This window comes from Hippoglossus hippoglossus, chromosome 22 (assembly GCF_009819705.1).
Source record: "Hippoglossus hippoglossus isolate fHipHip1 chromosome 22, fHipHip1.pri, whole genome shotgun sequence".
NCBI lineage: Eukaryota > Metazoa > Chordata > Actinopteri > Pleuronectiformes > Pleuronectidae > Hippoglossus > Hippoglossus hippoglossus.
In genome coordinates this window covers 6,350,611-6,371,189 of record NC_047172.1, presented here as the reverse complement: position 1 = coordinate 6,371,189, position 20,579 = coordinate 6,350,611, and the positions used below count along the sequence as shown (strand labels likewise).

Sequence of the window (20,579 nt, the reverse complement as noted above, 5' to 3'; positions counted from 1 at the left end):
GTTTTTTTGTGGAATTATTAATCCAATTAAAAAATATGCTTTGCACTGATGTTGTTGTTTTAAATAAATCCTCTCCCCTCCTCTTCTTCTCCTCTTCCTCTCCTCTACCTCTCCTTCTCTTCTTCTTCTTCTCTTTCCCTTATTTCCCTTACTCTCCTCTTCCTCTTCCTTCTCCTTCTCCTTCTCTCCTGCAGAAATCATCCCAGTTTATGGGATGTCTAACTTCATAGGCAGAGAGGAGTACAGTAAGCCACAGCCCAAAAAGATAAGGGAACAGAGACAACTGGAGCGACAGAACCGACTCAACTCTCCCCCCTCCACTCTGTATAAGGGCAGCCTGGGGCCAGCACACAACGGATACAGGTGACCACTAATCAATGGGTTGACTTTTTGATTTTATTCAGAGCGCGGCCGATAAAAATCGTTGTCATATTGGTATCAGTGTTTATGATTGTTGATATGCGTGAACATTTTTATTTTATTACTCTAGCGATGCAGAAAAACATTTGTCGGAAATTATTTAATTTCATTCCATCACCAAATATTTGTGGTTCTATGATGATTTAAATCATTTATTTTTTTGTAGATGTTTTCAATGATCAATAAAATGTTTTACAAGTTCCTATTGGGACACAGAATTTCACACTTTTTCATGGGGAGAAAAATATTTAATTAATTTTGTGGTGATTTAATTTGTGATGCAGCAACAAATCACACGCCCCATTGCTCGGGTCGGTGGGGTCAGGGGGAGGCGTCGGCAGTCCAGGAGGGAAGAAGCCGGAGAGACGACTCCGCAGCAGTCCACGAAACGGTGAACCAGAGACACACACAGGTGGGACGCACACAAACACACACAGTTAGAGGAAAAAATACTTACTAAGCACTTTTAATAATAATAATAATAATAATAATAACTGTCAATGAACAGCAATGGTTCACAAAATCAAAGCGCCATGCTGCCGTTGGCCTTTTTCTATTTTTTTGTTTTTAAACTTTCGCTCTAAAACCAACACTTCCCTGTCGATCCTCTCTGTTTTCCAAACAGTGCGTATGTCTCAACGCACCACACAACCGGCTCATGTCTCTTTGTGAAAGAATAACTTCTATCCTCTCTGACCTCGTGCTCTTTGTCTCTGTGTGACCGGCTTTGTCCTCCTCAGCGAGATGAAGGGATCCAGTGGGGAAGAGTGCAGGGGGGGACTGAAGGTGGGGAAGGGGGCGAGAGGGGGGAGGGTTGTCTGGGTAACCACATAGCTGAACCCGTCCCTGAGCGCTATCGTTTTACCCTCACTACAATACTGGCCTTGTTGGTGAAGGCTGAGCCACAGGGGGGGAGGTTGGCTGAGAGAGTGGGGGGGAGGTGAAGGGGAGACGGGGGGGTCGCATACCTGCCGAGTCCTGCTGGAGATGAAGGAAACCTTTGAGCTCCGAGATTCAGATGCCGCAGCTCGGCCTTATCACACATGCACATGAGAAAAAGTGCACACGTGCAAAGACATTAGGCTGCACACTCACTTCCTTGTGGTACTTTTCCTCTTTAATGACATGTCTTTTGACATGTCAGACGTATGTATGCGTTATTAAAAAAGAGCAGACCGTCTCATTTATACTCTCGCACACATGGCCGTCTGTCGAGGTGATGACAGGGAAAAACGTAGAGGGATGCATAAATTCATCCTCTCGATCACTGTAACTGTCGGGGTCTTTTTTTTTTCTCTTTGTTTAAATTTACTCTCCTCGTAAAACGTCGGTTGAGTGTCTCGCAGCGTGGCGTCACATCAGAGGAGTATTTGATCTCTGCCAGGTGTGGGTGTATCTGCGTGTCCCGCATCTATGAGATCTCAGCGGAGCTATCATTCCCACATATAAGGAAAGTTTATGTAACCACGTCGTTATCTAATTTTACTGTAACAGAATTGTATCTATGTTTTGGACTTCTTATATATATTGTATACTCTTATTTTTGAGATATCCGTCTTTGAGAGTTTCTGCCTCCACGTCAGAAGCTCTGCAGTGACTGGACCTTTGTTTCTGCTGCTCACAGATTATAAATTTACAGCTGTTCCCAGAATAACAATCTCCTGGTCGATCTGGACAATGCACACGACGCACTTTCAAAAGTTTTCGTAGGAGACTGTTTTTACAGTAGAAAGTAGATCCTTAGATAAATTGTTTCTTTAAAGCTGAGACTAGATGTTTGTTTATTTAGCAGGATAACGCAAAAACCTACTGGATGGAATTTTGTGGAAAGGGTCAGGAGGCAGATCCAGTAATGTTTTTTTGGGGGGATTTCTTTAACATTGCGACATTTTCGTTGATTTCTCAGAGAATAATTCATGGATCTGAGAAAAACAAAGCAAAACAAGGTTCAGGGAATTGATATGTGTGAATGTGTCAACTTTCGTGTAGCTTGATTGAATTTAATGGGACCGCTGGGCCTTGGTGGAGATATGTGCTCATGATCAGATTAACTAACAGTGTTGATAACTGATATCTCACTCAGTATAAGTACTTTAGAGGATCATTGTTTTTCAGTCTCTTTTGCTTTTTGGACTAAAGAAGCAGTTTGGAGACTTTATCAACTACAAAATTTACCAATTAATCAAAAGACAAAGACCTCTGTTCACTGCAAGGTCTGCTGGGTATTGAGATTAGTAGGGAATTCGCTTTTTCAAAGACATGTTGCATGATTGTATTATTCATTGGGGTTGAAGCAGACTTATTTACACAGTTTTAGAGAAGGACATTAGATAACCAGCAAATAAAACCAAAATTTTAGTTTTATTAGAGTTAAGTAAGGAACCATATTTTGTTTTGCGTAAATTGACCCTTTAAAAATATCTCCTTGATCATTTGGTGTAATTAGTGTCATCACACAAAACTGTATTTAAACCTACAAACATATACTCATAAACATATGTTAGCAAATGCAAACCCGTACATACAGAGGAGGCAGTGTTTGACTGCACAGCTTCTTGCACACGCACACACACACACACACACACACACACACACACACACACACACACACACACACACACACACACACACACACACACACACACACACTCATGCACATACCAGAATGCCACAAACACAACAGAGAAGCGTCTTAGAGGAGTGCCAAGGGAGGAAAAGAAAAGCAAGGTCGGCAGCTCGGTCTTTTGAGTCTCACAGCTTCATGTGGCTCGAACAACGATAACACACTGTAACAGTCGAAATTATAAAATGTGCATTTAACATATTCTGAGATTGGCAACAACATCACACTGCGTGTTGGATCCTTTCCGTTAGTTGGAAAGCATGCCCCCCCTGGACGGGTGCAGTGCAGGACCCTTCCTCTCGCTCCCGACTCATGAGCCGTACAACCGGGCCTGGTAAGGTTGGAGTGTATGTTAGCTATACACTTTTCCACACGCTTCACCTCCACCCACACGGACCCTAAGCTGTTACAACACATGACGGGAACATGTCAGCATGTTGTCGGTTGTCTGTTCTGGTCTACGAGGGTCTCAGTACTAGGGTGGAGATCAGGCTGAGTCAGCTACATGTACCACACGCACACACACGGAAACACACATGCACAAACACCCCGTGACTGGGCTTCCTGTAAAACAATCAGAGCATGAGGGTCCAGAGGAATGGCGGGAGGCAGGGGTTCAAACAGAGAGAGCAGAGGAATGCAGGATTTGAAGGACAGATGAGAGAGAGAGAGAGAGAGAGAGAGAGAAGAGAGAGAGAGAGAAGGGAGATGGATGGAAGGTTTGTAAAGAGAAAAAAAACTAAAATAACCAGAACTCCTACATCACAGGGTTCAGAGAGATGGAAAGACGGAGAGAGAGAGACGGAGAGAGTTTAAGAGCAGAGTACAAACATTCCGACAAAGTTGCTGCTTGGCCCGGTTCATCCATGTAGGGTCCAACCCAGAATACCACACACACACACACACACACACACACACACACACACACACACAGCACCGCCTACGCTTTGCCCTTGATGCCCTTGGTCTTGTGTGTGTGTGTGTGTGTGTGGCTCCTGCCCCGGTGCCAGTGAGGCAGCAGGCTGACTTGGCGAGTGCAGTGACCATTCCCCAGTAAAGCAGCTCTTCAGGCCCCTTTTTTTCCTCAGAACTGTGCTGCTCGCTGAGCAGAAACAGATGTGGGCCCCGTCCCCTCTGTTCCTCCATCTTGGCTCCGCATCATCACCACCGCAGATCCTGTCTCTCACTCCAAGAAACTGGGATTTCACTAGAAACAGATGGAGCAGCACCTTCGGCTCCTCCATCTTTGGTTCTACGTCATTGCCGAGTGCTGTGAATTCAGGAGAAAGCAGATGTGAGCGGTGGCTGCTGTGTCCACCATGTTGGCCCAGTGAAGAAAATAACAAAGGTCTTAGATATTCCAGTGGTCTGCTGTCATGGTTTGAGCACAGTGGAAACATATTTAAGTAAAAAAAAAAAAAGCGTATGACTTGCTTTGCTTTCTTTTGAGAAATTTTTAGTTGCACAATTTTTCCTCTACAAAAAAAAAGAAAGGAAAACATCTCACATGTCTTCAGTGTTGACACAAGTGTAACAATTACAGTATCATTTTTTTAATACTAAAACATAATGTAACACGAGTGAACAGAATTAGTTTGCGACATGTAACTGACATTTATCTACTGGTCACAACTTTTGTTAGATAAAGAATGTGTTTCTAGAGCTGTTAAGTTTCTTCTTTAAAAGTAAATATCACTTCACAACTTAAAACATAATATTTAAATCCATGATCTGTATTTTGCCTATAATTAATTGAAATTATGTAATTTACTTATTATTATTATTATTATTTATAAAAAAATACTCAAGAATGAAAGCAACATAAAGCTAATTGGTAGCTTTGTCTAATGGTTGTAGCAAATGGTAATATATGTAGTTAATGGATAATTTAAGTGCTTTAAAAATTGGGCTTACACATTCAGTCATTAATAAAATATTGACTTCAATACTAAAATAAAAAGTTAGCAGGTTTCTCACTATATGAATTACTGCACATTAAATCTGTGCTTGTATATGTTGAGGCTTTGCTGGGAAACAGAACAGTCCTGCTTCTCTCCAGAGGGTCAGAGGTCAAGAGGTTCGTCTGAGGACCAGTGAACCGTTGGACTTACATCATTGTCCTGCCGGAGAATGATAAACGTTATCCAGAGGCGTTGTTTACAATGAGGAAATTCAATAACTCATCTACAGAGCAATAGGAAGATATTTCATTAGTTACTGCTCATAAAGCTTTTAGAAATGCTGCTTTACCAGGAGGGTAAATCATTTTGTAACCATGAAATGTAACGGGAACAACAGACAGATCCACCACTGTCATTTGTCATTTTCTTCACTGAGCTATTTCTCTACTCTTACTTTGAAAGAGTTTCCTACCAACCAAGTAGCAGTGAACAGTAACAGTTTAAAATCAGTCGTAAAGCAGAAGCTTTTCAAAGCTCTGTAGTTTTGCTGATGTCATCCTCATTAGCTCTTGTGGCCTTTGACCGAGTCATGACTCAGCCTTTACTTCAACATCAGGCTCGTCTCCCGGTTCCTTCGGCTCTAAACGCAGCAACAGGCCTGGAAATGCGTGAGCACACACCCAGCCGTCCCCTGACCGGACTGTTTTGATGTGGATCGCCATGGCGATAATCTCAGCCTACCCCCCGCCCTCACAACAAACTCCAACCCCTTCCCTCAAATCCAAATACGGCTATGTTTGCAGGGCAAGATGGAGGGCAGCGGGGTCAGAGCGAAGGGACGGGGAAGAAGAGAGGACAGATAAGAGGAGAGAAAGGGGAGAGGAGAGAAATGAAAGGCAAGAAACTGGGGGAATGAAAGAGCCAGAATGGGGGATGTACAGAAAACGGAAAGAGAACAAGGGATGGCTTCACCAGCAGAGGAATGTCTTTCCCGCTGATATCATGTAACAGGACTAGTGGGATTAGAAGGGGAGGTTGTTCTCGCCGGTTACAATGAGCACAGCAGACATTTCCCTCATTCAGCTGAATGGACCTTGTGATACAAGCGATAAACGCACCACGCCATCGGGCCGCAGCAGCCGGCCGCTCCGTATCAAGCAGAAGTGGGTTACATAATATTTAGTCTGTTTGACTGCTTCATCCGGATTGAATTGAGTTTGTCCCGATCAAGTTAAGTAATTCATCAGATGAAATGCACAAACCCTCCAGACGTCTAAGGCAGATCCAGTTGGAATTTTAAGACTCGTGAGTCATTGGGTTCAATCAATCACTAGTTTTAGTGATTGATTGTAAGTCGCTTTGGATAAAAGCTTCGGCTAAATGAAATGTAAAAAAAGTAATGTAATAGTTTTAGTTTCAAAAAATCACACCAACAGAACTTTTGAGTTTAGGAGTATTTATAGCCAGTCTGGTCTGGACGATGATGGCACGAGAGAAGCTTTTGTGTTATTGTTAAAATGTGCTGATGTTCAAAAAGTCCTGATACACAAACTGAAGTACTTACAAGTTATTTTTAAACACCATATCAAATGTGCAACATTAACTTGGAAGGCGAAAGGCTTTAGCTCGCTCAAGAAGTGAGTATCCCTATAAAAACAACATGAACAAAGTATATGCACGTAAGAACAATACAACCACACGTAAACAAATCCGATGTCAGGTGTTGATTATATAAAATAACAACATAAAATCCAGCAGAGTCGGATTGAAGAAGAGAAGTTTGACAATTTTTTGCGTTAAGTGCAGAGAGTCAGGACACAATATAAGCGTTTGTTTAATACGTGCAACTTGGCGACAGTGGATACTAGCTGCTAGTTACAGTATCAACCAAATCACCACGGTAACCAGGGTAATTACCAGAGTTTCATCCCTTGATGGCAACATGCAATTCTGCTTTCATGTGGATTGCTTTCAAAAAGTGGGAACAAAGAAACATGAAAATAATGTAAACCTATTTGAAGACAGCAGGTCAAATGGTTATTTTTGTTTTCCTGGTCCTCAATAATTAACATGTGGACTTAAGTGACCTTGCTCCATTTTTATTTCTGTCCCTATAATTCCCACAGTCTGCTGTTCTGCCTTTGTATGTCCCCTCTGTCACTCTCCCTCGTCTGCCTCTGCCGTCTGTCGGTCACACTTGTCTTCCGCTCCGTCCACCGGGCCGCAGTCACACTCTCAAAGACGTTTCTTCTTGGGCTGAGCGGGGTCGGATGGGGTCAGGGCTCTGAGAAACCCGTCCCCCATAATCCCTCGCTCCATGTGCCTGTCACGGCACGTACACCCTCGCGTAAACACTCGCGTATACTCGCGCTCTTCTTGGAAAAGCGGAGAGCATTTTGTGTCACTTGGCAGCTGAGACACTCATCTCCGTCCTGAGTGAGACGGCTGCAGTGGACAAGGTCTCTGTGTCTGTCTGTCCTAAATCCACATTCACACATGAAACCCGGTTATTGAGAGAAGCGAGGTTGAGGCAGGGAGCTGGTGAAAGCAGTTATGTGTTTATGCTTTGTTTGATTTCCAGCCGGAGTTGGACTTTGGATTTCATTATTTTAGGCACCGCGGCTCAAAAATAATGAGCTTTGTTATTATTGCTGTGAGTCGCTGCCGTTGAAATAGTTTCCTCGGACTTTGTCGGGCACACTTTTAGAAACCTGGTGAAACATCAGGTCTCTGTGGCAGAAATCTACCTTTTTTTTTTTTTTAACTTTATTCTCTCAACCCCCCCGATTCAGTAAAGTGTGTTTCTCCTTTGCTTGAACCCCGATACATCACGTTTCTGCAGAAAGACGACAACAACCCTGTCGCTTATTTGCGTGTCTGCCTCTGTATCTGTGTCCTCCTCTCTGGTTTGGGTTTGATTTTGGATTTTTAATTTAGATTTCCTCTGCTTGTGTGCCAGGCTCTCTGTCTGTCTCTCCCTCTCTAATCCCCTTTATAAACCATCAGGACTCTGGCCATGAGAACCAAACCTTCACCATGACAACCACAATCTCAGGCATGTCCCCAAAGACTGTGTCTGGTGTGTGCGTGCGTGCGTGTGTGTGCGTGCGTGCATGTGTGTGTGTGTGTTGCCCAGCTGTTGAACAGATGGAATGCTTGCTATGCAGCAGATGATAATGGTGTGGAATTCAAGGTCCGTGCTCCTTGCTCCCTCCATTTTCCTCTTTTCTGTCCTCTCCTCCCTCCCTCTCTCTCTCTCTCACTCTCTCACTCCGTCCCCACTCCTTCCCCTCTGTCCACTTCTGTCTGTCCTCCCTCTCATCTCTCCCTCTTGCTCCTTTTTCCAGCTGAGTGTTCGTCACTTTGCTTTGTTCTCCCTGATTAGAGGCTTCTGAAGATGGGGATCATATCTCGCTTCGTTCCTTCAGGACTGCACTCACACACACCCTGTGCCTTTTGGCCGTGTGTGTGTGTGTGTGCGCGTGCAGTGGGGGCTGAGTGAGTGACCGTTGCCACATTTTTCACATTTTTTTCCAGGCCTTAAAGGTCTTTTTTCTGTCTCAGCGCAGACAGACTTTGTCTAAGAACCACAGGCTGTCATGCAAGAGGAATGCAACCTCAATGCAATGTTAAAGTGACTCAGTTTTACTGTAGCTCTTTTAGCAAGTGACGCCATTAATGCTGAAGTGTGTAGGTGTGAGATATTTTTTAAAAGATTCTTGTAAACATGCCTCTGTACTTGGGAGAACTGAGGAAGGGAGGAATGAATCAAAGAGACAGACTGACGTCGTGTTCAGTATTTATGTGCTTGTAAATAATCCAGTGTGTGTTTCCCGACTTTTTTCCATGCACCAGAGCTGCTGTGTTAACTTATTTCAGATGCCTGGGGCTTTGGAAGAAAAAGTGACTGTAAGCTGGAATACTTCAGAGGCTGAGATCACCATGAACTCTCCTGATAGAGTTAATCAGGAGAAATGTTGAGCGACTATTAAAAACAAAAAAAAGCAAAGTCTGGTTTCTTTGTTTAACAATAATCTAATTTAAAGTGTTTGGAGAGATTTCAATTACAGTACAACAAGTACGATCAAAAATAACTTAATAGAAGAAGTTAGAAACCTTAAACATTTTGCAGTTATAGGAATAGTTTGACATTTTTGGGAAATGCATTTATCATTGTTGAGAGATAATGACACGGCTAATAAAAAATTAGCACATGGCGCCAGGCAGGTTCTTTGTAAACCTGTTTGTCTTTACCTTCATTTTACTTGTGCACATTTGAGAGTGGTTTCAATATCAATAGCTCTGATTTGTGCCTCTATAGCTTCTCAATAAACAATAATATTCATAGTTGTTACAGTAAAAACTAAGCCTTCTATCACTAAAGTGCCAGAAATCCTGATGACCTCATTACATTTAAGCTGAAGGTCTTGAAATAACCCTTTGGTTTTGTGAGATTACCCAGCAGACACCTGTGTTACTGTGTTGACGGACATTAAAGGTGAATTGGCAGTGGTGTAAACAACTTTCAGAATTGGCGACTCCTTTCACCTCCCACCGCTGTAGCATCAACAAAGATACTTTACATCTAACAAGTGACCTTTATGACCTCTAGGGCCACAACTATTGGTCATGTTATTGATGTTTCATTACTTTGATTAACCAATATTATTATTTTATGGTATAAAATGTCCAATGAAAGTGAAAAATGCCTCACACAACCCCACACAGCCCCACGCTGCGTCGTTAGATCGCGTTTTGTTTTTGTGTCGGTTGGACGCAGAGACTTTCGGTGTATAACTACTACCACCCTGAGATGAGTGGAGCGCATCTGCTGCGCGCCCTCTGATGATGTCACGTAAGGTTGTGTAATCCTTCGCCTCACATCTTCCTGAGCCCTCACCTTCCTCTCTCCTTTCATCCCTCCGTCTCTCCTCCTCTCTGTTGATTCCTGGCTCACTTTTTGTCTCTCAATTTCCTTATGATTCTGCACCTAATCTCTTACCCAGACTCCTCCTGCCTGTCCTCTCTCTCTCTCTCTCCTTCACCCTCTCTCTCTCGCTCTCTGCAGTTTGTCCTCCAGTGTCTATCGTTCTTCCTCTAAATCCCCCTCTCGCCTTGTTTTGCCTCAGCTCGCTGCTCCCCCTTCCCCAATTCCTCATTCCTCTCCTTTTCCTGCTGTCCGTTGCGCTCCCTCGCTCCGTCTGGCTGTCCCCGGTAATCAAACACAGGCGGTCAGACACAGACAGGATGTGAGGTCAGACAAGGAGAGGAAGTGAGGGTGCGTGGGCAGCACATAAACAGAGAAGAGAGGAGGTGAGGGACACAGAGGACAGAGGAGTGTGTGTGTGTGTGTGTGTGTGTGTGTGTGTGTGTGTGTGTGTGTGTGTGTGTGTGTGTGTGTGTGTGTGTGTGTGTGTGTGTGTGTGTGTGTGTGTGTGTGTGTGTGTGTGTGTGTGTGTGTGTGTGTGTGTGTGTGTGTGTGAACTGAGAAGAGATTCAGTTTCTGTTTCAGCGTCGACTCTTTGTGGTTCTCTTCTGTATTAAACACTTAAACATCTGGACCAAACAGCCACAGCGAGTCAAAACACTCAGCGGTGAAGTAAAGCAGTCGTGTTTTTCAAACTTTATTACCGGTCCCCTGAAATATTAAATAAATCTCTTCTGTCACAAACTGAGTTCGTGGGTTAGCCAACTTCTTTTCATCTCATATACAGTGTGGAAAACCGTAACCAGCAGAGTAACGTAACCACTGGATTTAAGATTCTTCAAGGTCCTGATTCAGAACAGAACCACTGGGTCGCTCTTAAATAAAACAGTTTAACCAAAGTTAGTGTATATATGTCATGTAATATATTGGAAATCTCTCTTACTTGTTTTTTATATAATTAATCCAGAAACTCGTATGGAAAAATAAGCAGCATAAGAAAAAAATGTTTATTCTGATTCCAATAAATGTAAATAGATAAATGGCAATTTAGGGTCCAGTACCTTGCCCAAGGACACTTCAGAATGCAGACTGGAGAGGCCGGGGATCGAACCACAGACTATTTTGATTTAAATGGGTGACCCACTCCACCTCTTGAGAGGAGATGAGATAAGATAAACTTTATTTATCCCAGAAATTCTGCAATATAGATAGAATGAGTTAGATGGGAGAACAAGTGACGGTAATGATGGGATAAAAAAGGCAATAAAATTTAATTTAATTAAAATACAGAGAATATGTAAATCTATATATTTTCACTTTTACACTGTTGAAGTGATGGTGCACGGCCGTGTCAAAGTTTAATCATCTTTATTCTTACTTTTCTCCTTGTACAATATATTCAAATTTAACATTTCTGAGTCAAAGAACTCCTCAGCAGTCGATTTCCAAAACTCATCGCCAAAACTGTGAACTCTCAGTTCGGTTCATCAGTCTCGGTTATTGTTTGATTTCGAACAGCTGTTGTTTGCCGAACGTGACGGCTGCAGCGATGCGGTCATGGAATCCTCGTCTTTTCTTAGCTGCACTTGACAAGTAGCTACAGGACGGCGGCGCTAAACGGCCCGTATTCTTCTCCTTCACTCAGCTGTGATTAATGGGTGGAATAAGCTGGGTCAGCCTATTAGCCGACAGAGCTGCTCACGTCTGAAGCTGTGAGTCCGGGTGTGATTTTATTCCATAAAAGACAAAAGTTCACCTCGGTCCAAATGGATGAAAGGGGATAAGTGTGTTTATGAAAAAGGTGCACTAATGAGCCAATGTGTCTTTAGCAGTGATGCAGAATGTGTGGTTCACCTCTTGAACTCTCCCAACGCACACAGACGCACACACGCACGCAGACAAACACGTGCACATGCATACACAGTAGCATAACTACCCACCTCATGTCACCCGTCACCAATCTACTGTAACCTGATAGTGGGACTTTAGAGACTCACACACACACACACACACACACACACACACACACACACACACAGACACACAGTCTCTCTCTCGTCGCTTTTTTCAGCTTGACACACACACAGACACACAGACACACAGTCTCTCTCTCGTCGCTTTTTTCAGCTTCACACACACACACACACACACACACACACACACACACACGCAGGTCAAGTTGAGGCTGTGCTTCCATGACATCACTGTTGCCATGACTCATAAGTGTACCCCCAGGCACAGTAAGGCCCTCTCCTCCACAGAATATGTCAAAGGGACTTAGCTACTGACACATACAAACACACACACACACACACAGACTCATTTAACACTTGCTCTAAACATACAGTGACGTTTGAAACACAAACTGGTTTGTACACAAATATGCATTGTGGTGTATGTGTGCGTGTGTGTTTTGTTTTTTTTGTTTCCATGTATGTGCAGTTTGTCCTCGTTGGTCCTGTATGACGGTACCACACATGATTTGTGTTGCTGACGCACACACACACACACACACGCAGTATCCAGTGTGATTTACCGCGGTCAGACGCAGATGGAGAAAGCAGATCTCCTCTGGTTGGAAAGATCTCAACTGCGAGGATCACACAGGCGGGAAACTTCCATTCGCCACACACACGTGCCCACACATGCACACACCCACACACCTTCATACCCACCCTGAGGGCAGTGTGCAACATAACCGGTGGAAAAGGGGGGGTCACCACTACCTAGTGCTCATGTGTTATTGTAAAGTACAACAATGATAATCAAAATCATTAATAGAAATACAAAGTTATATCACTGCCGAGTTTCAGTGGGTATGTTACTGAACAACCTTGTGTTTTCCTGCCACACGGAGCCTCGCACATGTTTATTATCTGGTGTCCTACAGCATTTTATTCTATATTTAATATTATAATGCTGTTTTTCTGTAAAAGTCCAGCTTTATAATGAGCAGTCATTACACAGATAATAGCTTTATGCTCAGTGTCATGTCAGGCATAACAAGTCGTGCTGCAGAGCTACAACAGCACTGCTGACGTCACGTCATTCTCTGGATAATTACTCTCATGTGTGGGGACGGTGGTTTGAAAATGATCCATAATAATGATTAGGATAATGATGTCTATGAACTAATGACTCCAGAGAACAAAATAATCACCGGGGGCTACAAGTCATTTTCATACAGTATTTTTTTTTTTTTTTTTTGAATGGGTGATCCCCCTTTTATCTGCTCCAGATCAGGAATCTGGACCTAATGCTTCTCTATATGAGCTCTGGATAATTCAGTGATTTTCCCGGCCGGGGGTTTTGTTCTTCATGACTCGATGAGACGAAATAGGTGGAAGAAAACAAGTGTTGCATCACACTGCATTAGACAACACAAGAATCTAGGTCTGTTTTGAGCTATTTCTGGGGTGTTTTTCTTCCCCACAGATGACCGAGTTGGATAAGATCTTTTCACAGGCAGATATTAGGGGACGATTAGGGGGTCAAAGTGCATCTAATCAGGCTTTCCCCCCCCCCTCTAATCTACATCCAAACCTTGGCTGACTCTGGACAATAATTAGACACAGATTAGATTAAGAAAAAACCATTTAAAACACAATAAACCTCTGTAACAATCAACAGATGTTTTTTTTTGTGTGTGTTTTCTGCAAAAATTGTTGATGTGCGTCTTTCTCAAACTGTGGATGGTGGAAATGTGCAGACAGATTGAAAGTCTTGACTCCACCTGCGGCTGCGTCTGCCCTCATGAGTCAGTCGCTCTTATTTTGCTGAATGCAACGTACAAACCGCTTATAGTGGACTTTTAGTAATCAATGTATTTTCCCTTGTCTCTGTCTCCTCAGATCATGATTCAGAGGGGAAGCGTGTTCAAGACATGCTGTCTACAATCGACAAACCACAGGTCGGTACACATCCTCCCACAGCTGCTGCACGCACGCACGCGCGCGCGCACACACACACACACACACACACCTTCAACCCAATAATAACCACTTTCATCAATCACCTCCGTGTCTGGTGCAGTCATAGCTGGCACCAGTTTTGATATCTTTCCCATATTTCCACCCTGTCTGTGTGATTAACACAAAAATCAGACGATCGCACAAACAAAACAAATCTGTTGTGACAGACTTTGTGCAGCGTTGTCTTTTTTTCAGACCACGGCTCATCCAAGCTCTTGCCCAGCCTGGCCACACGAGGGCAGCATCTGCTCATCCATTTGCTTCCTGCTCTCTATCGGCTGAAAAACACTGTAAACACTGTAACGGCCCTTTTCCTTCCCCCCCCAGGAGGGATGTGGATGTGAGTGAATGAGCTGCAGACATGGTTTACCAGAGAGGAATCGCTCACTGCCGCTGTTAAAGCGGTGTGGTCAGCAGGCTGTGTGCAATTGGACCATTTGATATCTGTGGGTTTATATCAGTGGTTGTAATAGATTGTGAGGACGCAGCCGTGAGAGAAGGAGAAAATGGAGAATGGAAAAGAGGAGATATTATTCAATACACGAAACAGACCAGAAGTTAACGTAGGGTGGTAGTGTACCTGCTCTAATTACCTCAGATGGCCTTTCCACTGATAGAGTAGCATTATTGTAGTTGATAGTCAGAGGGGGAAAAAAGAGAAAAACAGCAATTTTAAGATATTGTTTATTTTTGTGTGTCATAAACTTCAATGACTCTAATGCATTTATAGAAGAGGCAGCAGTCTGTAATGGGTCATGTTCCCCCTCAATGGAATCAACCCACTCTTGTGGTCGCAGGTGTTGCAGAGCCGGAGCTTATGTGACAAAGTACTTGATTTAAAAATCTTCACGATATTATGTTGCTCCTCTGGTTGTAGTGTGTGGTTTTATATCAAAAACAAGTTTCCCATGAGATCTGGTCTGTACCATGTTCACTGTTGAAGCAAGATGCATCAGTGGCGACATTAACATGCACATAGCAGCCTGATCATTGCCGACGGTCACCGTAAGGTATTATGTTACATTCATATTTCTAATCCCATGCTGGCGTCCAAACATAGACTGATTGATGGGTGAAGAGGCCTCCTCCAAATCTGATTAAGTCAAAGGCTATTTCTCAAACTGATCTCAACCCACCATCTCTTCAATACAGAGGCATTTTTTATGTTTAAATCTCCTTGAAAGTTGTGGTGGGCGGGCAACTTCACTGTCAAACACAATGGAAAGCGATTTGCACTTCTCTTTAATAAATTCGTTATTTTGTCAAAAAGCTAGACAGGTGCACGGAGAGACGCAGACCTCCACAAAGGCTATGTCGCCATGTTAAAGGGAGAGAATAAAATAATGGATCTCCCAGTTTATCTGGATCCACTTCAAAATTGTAATGTTTTCCTCCTTGGCCACCCTTCCACTAAGTTTCAATAAAATCTGTTGAGTAGTTTTTGCAAGATCATACAAACAGGAATGGAAATGTAAAATCCTTTGTGGAGAGAAAAATGCGACTAAGGACAAGGTGAGAGTTTTTTCCAGTTTGCTAAAGTCTGTAATTTTAAACTCACTCAATAAAAAGTTATGTTAGAAAAGTGTCTCAATGGATTAATGCGTATGACCAAACTAATGAAAAGGAATTAGTGAAGGACACTTAAATTGATGATGATCCATCACCCAGGACCACTACTGACTGACTGACTGACTTTATTTCTGTGTCATGCACATTATATGTCCAGCCCAAAAAAGCCTTACAAGAAAATCATTATTCAGAAAAAGAAACCGAACAAAAGAAAGCAGAGCAGCAGCACCAGTAACAAAAACATGTTTTTTAAGATTTAGAAACAAAGGGAGCCGAACTATAATAATTATAAATACACAATCATTCCATTCTGTCATCATCAGTTGGAACAGATATTTCATGTAATGTAGATAATCCTAACTCGTCAAATTAAGAACAATAAAGATGTAGTCATATACAACTGAACATTACATTTATAACATAATGTAAAGTGTTTTGTTAAAAGCAGTTATTATGTGATCGAGAATCAGACAGAAATTAATTTACAAACGGTGATGAGAGGATGAGGGATGGTGATGAAGATCCACAGTATTCTGTACTACCCTGTGTGTACTGTACTATACTGAAGACCCCTCGACTTCACTGGTCTTTGCTCAACCGTCTGTCACACTCAGACAATGAACAGGCTTCTCTCAGGGTCAAAGGGTAACAGGAGAAACCTCAAAATGGCGTCCCTCATCCTTCACTTCTTTCTGCTTTCTGCCATTTTCTCCCTCTGTCTTTGCACGTCAGGTCGTTGCGAGCAAAACTATGACTTCACTTACATTCCATCAGATTCTCGGTAAAATGATCTCGTGAAAACTAAACATCATGATCAAGAATTCTCAACGAATACAATGAGTGTCTCATTGAGTGTTGCAGCTGAATCCCCCTCAAACGTGCACACACTTGCAGTCGGGTGCACAGACAGGCTGTCAAACACACAAACAAGGAGGCCTCTTTGTTTGTGTGTGTGTGTGTGTGTGTGTTCGTTCATGTTAATTCTCATGTACGTTCCTGGCCTGGAAAGAAGAGACAAATCTGGAGTAATGGTTTCAAAGACACACTGGTTCACTGTGACACACACACACACACACACACACACACACACACACACACACACACACACACACACACACACACACACACACACACACACACACACACACACACACGTAGACACACTTGAAGAGTAAGATATACATGTACAGTAAAAACACCCGGATTTTATCCCCCCGTGCGTAAACAAAAGTTACAGTTAATACAAGGTAAAAATACTGTATAACATTCACTGTATATGTTTTGTGTGTCTTGCAGGTGTCCAATGTGCAGGCGCGGGCCGCACGGCTGTCCTGGGCCCCCCCGGTAGGGCTGGTGAACAGGCATAGTAACGGGATGCCTGTGTCCTGCTCCTACGAGGTCTCTCTCTCGGATAAGGGACGAGATGGAAAGTATCGCCTCATATACAGGTAGGACGCACAACGCTAGAGGAACACACCGTACAGACGGAGTTCACATCAGGTCGACTGAAGCTCACGCTCTTCTGTGTGTGTGTTTCAGTGGCGAGGAATTGGAGTACCACCTGAAAGACCTAAGGCCAGCGTCAGACTACCACGTACGGTAAGGAGGTTTCTGACCTGACTTACCCGTCCATCTTTATTTAAGTTTTTCTACTCTACCTCTTCTTGTCTTTGTTTTACCTGCCCGATTCACATGCTCCTGATTGAATATGACTCAAACTGAATAGAGTGTCACTCTGCAGCTACGGGGTCTATAGGAATAATCTTGATATCTGTATAAAGTTAACACTTGTGAGATCTCTGATGTTCAGTATAAATGTCACTGGGTAAAGATAGAACACACATTTCAAAATAAATGAAAGATTTCATGTCCACGAGTGAATATCTGCTGTGTAATAAAAATGCAGTTGTTGCCTAAAACCTCTGGCTTCCTGTAGCACAACATCTGAACATCCCCTGTGCCTAGTTTCACGTCAATAAAGTGAACAAGAGCAAAGTTAGAGGTTCTTAGTCCGGACAAGGTTTTGCAGAATCTCCAAATCGGCACAATTTGCCACCACCTGTGCCGTTTGGTATTTCTTATGTTTCAATGCTGTTTTCTGTGTCTTGCTCCAGGGTCTCTGCGATGTACAACACGGTTCGAGGCTCGTGCTCAGAGGCCGGCTCGTTCACCTCGCACTGCAGCGTCCCCGACGTCCCGCTACCCCCGAAGTTCTCCCACCGCACCAAGAACACCCTCACCCTCCAGTGGAAGGTACAGCGCCACGGACATCTTTAATGCCGAGCCGCCCGTGCTTTAATCTTGAGGACAGCTGATTAAGCACTTTCTCTCCCAAATAAACATTACAGTCATTTCAATTTATGGTTTGAATTAGTTTTTGATGGCACCCGCGTTATTATACAATAAATCTAATGCCTCCTGAACTTTATTGACTTTATCTTGAACTACAACTTAATGCTCAGAACAAAGTGTGTTTTCTGTCACCCGGTTTAATCTGCTAGAGACACATTCTTACATCGTTGGACAGGCTCCGTCCCCGCCTGTCCTCTCTGACCTTTTCTCAACACAAGCGAATTCTCTTTATCCACTCACACAGTCAGTGATAAAGAGTGACATCAGTCGCCCAGACAGGATATGAGGCCAATCAGAAAAACACGGCAGGTATTTTGTCTGCCTCCGTGTCAGTCTTTTATCCTCAGCTAATCTCTCCATCTCTCTCTCGCCTCTTGTCTTCCTCGCTCGGTCCATTTCCCCCCCGACCCACAGCCCCCAGGCGACAACGGATCCAAAATCACAAACTACCTGCTCGAGTGGGATGAGGTGAGTCCTGCTCTCGATGTCCATCATCCGTCAGGTTCCTTGCAGACGTCACTAAATTGACATTAACATTCAGCTCCTGTGATAAGATGTAATAAGTCTTTGAATTATTGAGTTTTCAATCTTTCGTTTCCTCATCTTCTCTCTTTTGTCTTTTTTACTTTTTAAAAAATACATTATTGCAATTAATCTCAAACCTCTCCTTTCCTTTCCTCTCCTCCTCCACCTCCTCTCCTCCACCTCCTCTCCTCTTGTTTCCTCCCCTCTCTCCTGCAGGGAAAGAAGAACAGTGTTTTCAGAGAATGTTACTTTGGGAGCCAGAGACACTGTAAGCTGACACGACTGTTTCCCGCCTGTGGCTACACGTTCAGAGTGGCTGCGCACAACGACATCGGCACAAGGTACGGTTGCCTGAAAACACAAAATCACACAATGCACTCTGCACAAATCATCATCAGAAATAACACAGACAGACGTCATAACTCCTTCTTGTTCCTTGTTGGAGGAGCTCAGGTTTATTAAATTACATGACAGCTTTTCTACCTGACATTCAGCACCTGTGAGATCTCGCCCATATTTTTTTGTAACCACGGATACTGACACCCATGGCAGCAGAATGTGTCAGTGTCAGACACATCGTGCACCGAACGCCACCAAGAGACCAGCTAATCTATAGCTATTACTCTGTATGTGAGACGGGTCCTCTCTCTCTTATCCCATTTCCCGTCGTTCTCTCCTCCCTGTCATTACGGAGCAGAGCATCTCGTCTGCAGTCGTTAGGGGGGGGGGAGGTGATGTGAGCTCAACTCAGAGCGGCCTTATTGCATCCTTCATCCCGATTCCCATTTGAAGCCGCCGACACACAAACTCGTACTAACAGTCACCCCTGGCGCGCACAAGATTTCAGTTACTCGCTATATTTCTTACTCGAAAAACAAAGTTTTACAACCTCCTCGTTCACATTTTGTTTTCCTCCTGAAACTCACAAATTAGTGAGTTTTCCTCCTCTGTCTTTTCGGTTTGGTTTCCGACAGGTCTACAATATGTTCTGTCTTCTTCCTGTTCTTTTTGCCGTCGCCCCTGGGAGCCTCCCCCAGCCTCATCCTCACCTGCAATCACACATGCACTCCCTTCGGCCGAGCGCTCAGTGTTATTTTCTGATTTCATTACTTTTACTCACGCACGCACCTCTCTCCATCTCTGCCGTATTTGTAATTCATGATGCACAAGCCCACAGTCCCCTTTCTCCTCCAATTTTTTTTTTAATCCAACAACTTCAGCTTTTTTAAATAAAAGCAAAATGGAAATTAAACTGGAAATGTGCTTGTCTTTTTTTTCTTGCAGTGGCTTCAGCACAGAGGTGGTGTTTTACACCATGGGCACCCTGCCCGCTCTGCCTCTGGCGCCGCGGCTGGTCAGGGCCGGCGTGTCCTGGGTGACCCTGGAGTGGGGGCGTCCCGAGGGCAGTCCCAGCGAGGAGCAGCTCAAATACACACTTGAGATCCAGGAGGACAACAGCGTGAGTCTCACACACACACACACACACACACACACACACACACACACACACACACACACACAGCTCCCACATTATTTATATGAAAACACAGTTAATGTTATTGGCACTGGTTATTTTCCATCACATTAAAACAGCCCTTATTGATTTGAAAGCGGCAGCAACAACATAATCCATCATAGTAAACATGAAACCTACATTTGGTTTTTGTGAAACTCTGTCGTCAGTTAAATCAAATATGAGGAGGAAGAAAAAGAAAATATGCACTGTTATGATGTACTGTAAAAAACTGATTGTGACAAAATATTCAAAATTACAGACATAGTGGGATGAACAAACCGTCTCTCACACACACACACACACACACACACACACACAAAAGCACACCTCGTGCAATCATTTTTTTTTTCTCCTACAGGGAACAGACTTTCATCCAAAGTACACTGGAGAAAACTTGACTTGTACTGTACAAGGCCTGAAGAGGAGTACGCAGTATAAATTCAGGGTAAGTCACGACTTTGTGCGTGTGTTTTTTTGTTTTTGACTTTTGAAAGGATCTTTGCATAGAAAATGACAATATTAGGGCTGTGTATTAAGAATACTCGCACATTAAGAGTTAGAGGAGAAGATTGACATGTGTCACGACGCTATGAAGCAAGAACCCGTCCTTACCTGTCGGGTCCCAACTGGCTTAGGGCCGGAATCCACTGCATTAAAACATTCTGCCCATTTCCACTCGTCTTCTCCAATCACAACCCCACTTCTATGGATCGGCTTATTGAATTTTAATTTTAACTTCATATGAAGTACGCTGTTGTAGCTCTTCTGCTCAATA

At 43.4% G+C, this 20,579-nt stretch overlaps 1 protein-coding gene across 1 annotated transcript in view; it reads left to right on the top strand.

Annotated features, from left to right (window-relative positions):
• The window catches only part of fndc3ba (fibronectin type III domain containing 3Ba), a 96,960-nt gene that overhangs the window by 48,826 nt on the left and 27,555 nt on the right, over positions 1–20,579 (top strand). The window contains exons 6-15 of the mRNA XM_034577125.1: positions 195–363; positions 705–832; positions 13,723–13,781; positions 16,708–16,859; positions 16,951–17,010; positions 17,526–17,664; positions 18,178–18,231; positions 18,505–18,629; positions 19,573–19,747; positions 20,163–20,249. Coding sequence (XP_034433016.1) covers positions 195–363; positions 705–832; positions 13,723–13,781; positions 16,708–16,859; positions 16,951–17,010; positions 17,526–17,664; positions 18,178–18,231; positions 18,505–18,629; positions 19,573–19,747; positions 20,163–20,249 — 1,148 coding nt within the window. The remainder of the gene's footprint in view (positions 1–194; positions 364–704; positions 833–13,722; positions 13,782–16,707; positions 16,860–16,950; positions 17,011–17,525; positions 17,665–18,177; positions 18,232–18,504; positions 18,630–19,572; positions 19,748–20,162; positions 20,250–20,579) is intronic.